Here is a 7,299-nt window from a genome sequence, read left to right on the forward strand (position 1 = left end):
ATATAGAATAATAGTAATTTTACATTGATAATTCAGATTTATTGAAGCATTTATCGTCATCATTCATCGCTGTTTTATTTAAAAATAAAAAATGATCAAGATCTCGATATTCTTATAAGCATTTTAAGTTTTAGGTGTCGACTCATGGTAAATAGTTGGACCATTTAACAACAATTGCATTGTATAAAATGTTTAGAGGTGTATAATTTACATTTATAGATGTTCTTAAGGTTTATGCATAACGAATGAGGGACACTTGCATGATACGTTTCTAAAATGATTCAATATAGTTCATCTACAACTGAAGATTTATGTTATTAAAGTGTGTTCTTTCAATATAAATATTGTTCTATGAAGTATATTTTTTATAATTGAAAATTTGAATGTAGCACATCAATTCAATATAACCTATTAATGCGGATTTTTAAGATGAATTACTTTTCGCGTCGTATGGTTACAATTTTAACGATTGTCTATTGATTGTTTGTAAAGACTTAAACATACTTGATTTAATATTGTCCGACTTCAAGAAACATAATAGAATTCGTTTATTTTCCTCTATACTAATGTGGATTTTTTTGGTACAGTTAAAGTGGTTCAATGGTACTTACAGATCAATTTCGATTTTTAAAAGCATTCTTCGTCACGGGGGTGGTCAGTCACGTCCATGAAATACTAATCTACTTCTTATTATTATTGTAGCCATAATAAATGTCTATATGTATATGAAGTGTCAGTACTTATAAATATATTGACATATAGGAAGTGTATTGTTTTTAACATTTGGTATTTATAACGACTCATTATTAGATTGTAGTTTGAAAATTAAAAGTCTTGTACTGAACCCCTTTGTTCACTATTATAAAACAGTCATAAACGAGTTGCGGAATTACATACTAACATATGTTTTTTAGTGTTAATCACTTTTTGAAAGCATGGAATTTGATTCATATTCATATGAAATTATGTTCATCTCACAATTGATGTATACATTTTTATGTATTTTTTTCGCCGAAATACGTAGATGCACGTCAGCAATAACTATCGTAAAAATTGTTCATTATAATGCAGTTACACTATCTTAAATCATTTTATTAAGACCTTTCGGCACAGTCATTATTTTTTTATTCAGTGATAATAATAATACAAAAATAGAAGTAAAACACATTGCGATTATTCATTGGATCACAAGTCAACATTATTATAAACTTTTTTAAATACTGCCAAAAGTAATATTTTTGTGTGATACACATATCATTCAAGTGCATTTATACATTTAACGTTTTTTATACTCAAGTAAAGTTCAAAAATGAGTTTTGAAGATATATTTAAATTGAATGTGAAAATGAAATATCGAAATAAACACTGTGAAAAATGATTTATTCTAGTTAACTATGTATTTTAAAGACAGTAGTACTATCGCAATACTGATATTATAATTTTTTGACAACTTATAGGATGTCATGCAATTTCTCTAAATATACAACAGATCAATGTGTCTACGTAATACGATTGACAATATCCAATGAGCAATATAATACTTTTTGGCTATCACAAATAACACCCTCACGTGTTGTACACTTTCATGGATTTATTTACTTTTTTGTCCTCGATATTTTTTTACTTCTACTAGGATAATTTGTATACATGAACAATACGATGCATTTATACGTTACATATATTTGATTTCGACGTATATTATTTTGATATTCGACCAGTTTGTTTTAATTAAATGTTAAATAATTTAAAAAATTCAGCAGATGCGTACATTACAAATATACACGGATAAATTTAATACGACTATATTGTTCATATTACATCTTATTTACCGACTACTGATTAAGTGTACTGTTATACTTCAATGATATAAATTATAAGTTTTTTTTTATCAAATTTTCTGAGTTGCATACCTTTACGTGACATCAGGGGTGTATATATAGGTGAGCACAGATGCACGTGCTTCTCTCATTGATCAGTGGTAATGATTTTTGACTTTTTTTTTTTTGCTCGTAATCAGCTCAAAATGAGTTAAAACATTTTCAAGTTACTTTGTCAATTGGAAAATTTTTTTTATCCCCATCTCCATTTTGAATTTTCTAAATAAGTCTATTCTTAGCATGGCAAATTGTATTCGTTGCATTTCAACCAAAAATTGAATAATTTAAATATTGTTTCAAGTTTTAATTAAAATATATCTAAAAAAGTATGATGAATACATCAGTTTTTAATATTTTTATTTATTTTTTATTCGAAAATGTAAATAATTAAAATTAATCATGATTATCGTATAATATATATTTTTTTATACACGTAATATCATGGTATCTTAATAATGTTAGAAGTTTGACAGAAAAATTGTATTTAATATGTCAGTTATCCTAAACTTGTTGTTTAATCTATGGCTGAAATGGACATCATTGGCAGACCAGAGCTTATACGCAAAAACAATCTACAAATTGTTGCAGCCATTGATTTAATTAAACGTTATAAACTATAATGTGTAATGAATATTAGTGCTCGTAAAAAACCTGAACCATTCTTTACGACTACACATCGTAAGTTAACGAACGCGAATACAATAAAATTAAACAATTCTAGGGGGGGCTCAACGAAAAAAACAGTATATACTGTTATAGATGAACATCAAAAACGATTGTGAGAGTGATAACATACCATTGATCAGTGTAAAAAATGTGTTTCATTCATACATATTTTTGTCGTTTAAACGTAGCCCGAAGAAATAATCTTGGGAGAGAAATTATCTCGGTTGGCCAAAAATTCTTCATATTTCATTAATTAAGAACAACGCAGTTTGAAACAATTTTCTAATAGTACACGGATGTACCACGCGGATTCATTTACTTCCAAAATCAACAAAGAATTTTCGCAAATAAACGGCTGATGACTTTTGTTATCTTTACAATTTTATTCGAGTTAAACTAAAGCAAAAGTAATTTAACCCTAAAACGTTAAAATACGATTTTTTATTTAGATACCGTTTTTATAGTTTAAATTCGACGAGCTTTTCTGTGTATAAATATAATTTTAATATGTCTGTACAAACATCAAAACGCCTAATAAAAGATTTCTCAAGTAATTTGCTTAATCCGACATCAATTAAGTCGGCTATTTCAAGATGACGTTTTTTATTTGATTATTCTTACTGTAAACTCAACATCAAAATTGATTTATTTCTAACGGCCTATTGTGTAATTAGATGATGATGGAAAATTCGTATTGACCAGAATTGCACGTTAACTGTTAACGAAGTCCCAGAAAAATAACTATCCTACGGAAATTGTCCTTGTTGGCCGTATGGGAAAACGCGGTTCTTAGTGGACCACTGGAAACTGGTCCGTTGATCAGAACGGATGCAACTGATGGACCGCGCACAGTCGGCTCGTTGATGCGGTGCAGACTAGATTACAGCCGCGATTCTAACCGACTCAGGACATTTTGTTTCTCGTTAATGCTCTCCAGGCGTTATTTTTCCAGTAAAATAATTAAAATCAATAATTTTCTAATTAACAATACTAGCCGCAGTTTGAACACAATGACAAGCTTTCGGCGGTGGTGGTGCGTCATTTTGTCCGTATTTTTCGTAGCCGCAGTCGCAACGCGGCCTTGTCATACTGCCACCATCAAGTTCGACCAGAGCCAAACTGGTGATTACAACTTGCAAATACACCTAAAAAATATAGAATTGTACGCTGTGTTTGACGATTCGGCTGCAGGTGACGAAGACGTAAGTATAACTATTATTTTGCATTCGCCATGTCGTCTAACACAAGACGTCAGCTATCTCCGATAATTCACTTAAATATTTTTTTGAGCGTAGAAATTTGAAATATTTATCTTTCAATATGTCCTTTAAATATATCACAAAAGTATAAATATTTTTCGTGGTGATTTGAAATTTTACACGGAAAAATATGCCGGTTATGCAAATAAAAATGCATTAGATCTATTTTTTTCTTACTTTAAGACACCGTTAGAATAGTTACCCCAGTATTTCGCGATTATGAGTACTTTGACCAGGAAATTTTGATTTCTTGATGATCGATGTCGACAATAATTTAGTTGATGTTGAAATTAAATATTTACATATAAACAATTGTGATATCTTTTATAGAAAAAATTATGTTTAATTAAACAAAAAACTATTATTAAATAGTTTAACTATATACTATTTTGTTCTTTTGATAATGTAATTAAACATTAGAATCGTGATATCAAAACTAATGATCAAGTTCTGTCGATAACATTTTTTAAAATTTTTACTCGTTTTTAAACAACACGATTGTTTGTTTTTTGTTTCGTTATTTGGGCGACACGCGCCAATAACTTCAATTACTCCGAGTATGAGATCAAACGGAATTTTCAGTTAGATATTGTAATTTTTTCAGCATAATTTGTAGAATATTGAAAAGAAAAATCACAAAATCGTTAAAAAAACTATTACCTACAGATTGATATAGTGCACATTTATCTCGAAAACGTTTTTGTATAAAACCCGTTATACCATTCAAAATATAAATCTATACAAATTATTCATCAAACATTTCAAACCAACATTATTTATTGGTCCGTATAAGACTCTGATGTCACTGTAACGGTAATACGATTTCCTTGTTAAGTACTCCAAAAAAAGTAACTAAGGGGTAACAATGCAAAACGTACTATTTCCAAAAGTACAAATTTTCAAGAGAGGCGATTTTCTAAAATCAAAAAAGTACATTATGCACAAAATCGTTATTTTTAAATCAATTTTCTGTAGGAATAGACGCATACAAAAAAAAAATTAATCATACCATTTGACGCCGCGTCCAAATTACAATTGATGCTTAACTCAAATTTGATAAAAATTGAAAAAGTACGTTTTGAATTGTAAGTCTTCAATTGAAAATATTTGATTATTTTTTTCAATATTCAGGTTGTATCCTAAGTACTGTTTTAGTAAAGTATATGAAAATTCATTTTAAATTTAAAAAAAAAGTTATATTAAGATTCACAATAATTAATTTGTGATAGATTTCAAAAAGTTTCAATTATTTTTTCAAAAACATCATAAAAAATATTCGGAAAATTGTTCATTTATTTGTATACATATTTGTGTTGAATTCAAACGTTTTTTCTTGAGGAGCAGGCGCTCTAACAGCCCTGATAAAAAAAACAATTTTTTAAATAAGTTTATAAAACTGGTACAAATAAAATTAACGGAATAATAAAGATAAAATAATAACACATTTTCTACATTTATATATTTTTTAAAATATCATTATTAATAGTTTATTATAAACAGTTAGACTAAACATTTAAAAATGTTTGCACTCAATTATGTTTTTTAAAAAAAATGTTGATATACATAAAAAGTAGTAATTTGGGTACTTGAAAATTCATACATAACTACAACGATAATGTATTGTAATTATGTACAAGAAGTATGTTTGAAGTCGATTTGACGTAAATTTATATGGCTGAAATATAATTATTTGTGATTAGTATGCCGATTTACCGGACTACACTGATCCATCGAGTTTAGGACCGTCCAAACCGAACTCGACGTCGTCAACACCAGTGACGTCATCAACGCAAAACTCATACTCGACTACTTCTCCTACCACAACATTCACTTCTGCAACAGATCTTTTCGGGCCGGCCAACAGCGAAAAAATCGTACAAATGGTCGAGGCGTTGATCGCCAGCAACGGCAATGCATCTGCCAGCGAGACGTACGAATCCAGCCCGGCGACGACAACCTCTGCTATGACTACCGCTGTAACTCCAGGTGCCCAATCGTCTTCAAATACGTCTAACCGCAAGTGCGGACCTGGATACTTTAGAGATCCAATGGGGCGGTGTCGACGCATCCGTAAACCTCATTTACCGTAAGTTGAGATCATAAGTTGGCGGCCCTAGCTCGTGTCAAAAATTTACCAGTAACATGTTTTATTATAGATTCCTGCAAATGGTACACACGCCTGGTGTGATTAAGTCATTCCAACCTCAACAGCGTCAATCCGATGAATCGAATTTCACCGAATCTATTAACTAATATTTAGTCTTCCAACTATACAATCAGGTTGTAATAAATGTTACAGTATTCTCTCTCTCTCTAGTAAAGAAAAAAGAATATTTATAATATATCTTGATTATTAAAACTCAATTGTTATGTAATTTCTTTATTAATAATTTCAGCCTTATTAAACAAAATGTACTACATAATTAAACTAAAACAAGGTTTATAATTGTTTAAAAGCATTGGAGCGATAGTATTACTTAAAACGCTAACGTTTAATGCCTAGTTTGAATCCAAAATTAAAAATTATAATTAAGTACATTTGCTATGTATAGTAAATTAATTTTAGTTTCTTACGTTTTTATTGTAGACAATAATAAATTATATTATAAGTAATAATCTATTTTTAATATTTAATTAAATTTAATCGTAGCATATTTTTCTTTTTTTGTGCTGATAACAAATACAAGCGACAGTTGAGAATTAAAGATCTGGTCGTTCACTGTACTCTAATTTAACTTTTGTAGTAGTTAATTATTTTTGACTTGTATTAAGCATTATTACCGTATACCTCACAGGTAAATGGCTCATCAACATTGTGAATAATATACTATTATAAGGTGTATAATTTTTAATAAAAATAACTACATATTTGATCATTTTTATATACTATAATTAAAGTTTTAATAAACAATTATTAGGTTAATCTAATAAATATATATTTACCTGAAATTATTATCAAGGCTGTATTCAGGGAATTAAATAGTATCCCAAAAATTCTTAAAGGCGAATCTCAATATTAAAGAGCGTTACCTACACATATTAATCTATTACCATGCGGTGGATTAAACATTTTTTATTTCTAGTATAGTAGTAGTAGTGTTTTTGAAATTTTCAAAGAGCTAAGTCTCACCAAACTCCTTTAATTTGTGCTAATCCAATATGATCTTTGTATAATTTCATTATATTAAACGTAGTTGTTGACTACAGTTCAGAACCTTAAGACTTGATCTTTTTCTTATACTTTAAACTCGATAAGAAAATTTTTAGGTTTGCCCAATAATTTTTCAAATTATCATAAAACACTCATTAAATACAAAACGAGTACCCTTATAAAACATTTCTTCTTCGATACAAGAAACATAACAAATACATTGTTCAATTATTAGTTAATACAAATTAATAATTAGTTGTAAATGAGAGTTACCTAAATGTTATTAATCTTATTTATAAAATGTTACAAAACAATTTAGTAAGAAGTTTAATATAATAATAAAAAA

The 7,299-nt window shown here is 28.7% G+C and overlaps 1 protein-coding gene across 1 annotated transcript; it reads left to right on the top strand.

Annotated features, from left to right (window-relative positions):
• Positions 1 to 3,356: 3,356 nt before the first annotated feature.
• LOC126908585 (uncharacterized) lies at positions 3,357 to 6,678 on the top strand. The gene is made up of 3 exons (XM_050690789.1): positions 3,357 to 3,745; positions 5,503 to 5,888; positions 5,959 to 6,678. The coding sequence occupies exons 1-3, from the start codon at positions 3,407 to 3,409 to the stop codon at positions 6,053 to 6,055; spliced, it is 822 nt and encodes a 273-aa protein (XP_050546746.1). The 5' UTR covers positions 3,357 to 3,406; the 3' UTR covers positions 6,056 to 6,678.
• Positions 6,679 to 7,299: the final 621 nt, after the last annotated feature.

The sequence above is a fragment of the Daktulosphaira vitifoliae genome, unplaced genomic scaffold (genome assembly GCF_025091365.1).
Source record: "Daktulosphaira vitifoliae isolate Bord-2020 unplaced genomic scaffold, ASM2509136v1 Scaffold_5, whole genome shotgun sequence".
NCBI lineage: Eukaryota > Metazoa > Arthropoda > Insecta > Hemiptera > Phylloxeridae > Daktulosphaira > Daktulosphaira vitifoliae.

Excerpts from the sequence above, each read along its gene's own strand:
- LOC126908585 (XM_050690789.1), top strand. The coding sequence starts at position 3,407 with ATGCGGTGCAGACTAGATTACAGCCGCGATTCTAACCGACTCAGGACA. Across the intron at positions 3,746-5,502 it reads CGGCTGCAGGTGACGAAGAC|TATGCCGATTTACCGGACTA; the intron begins GTAAGTATAACT and ends ATTTGTGATTAG. Across the intron at positions 5,889-5,958 it reads ATCCGTAAACCTCATTTACC|ATTCCTGCAAATGGTACACA; the intron begins GTAAGTTGAGAT and ends GTTTTATTATAG.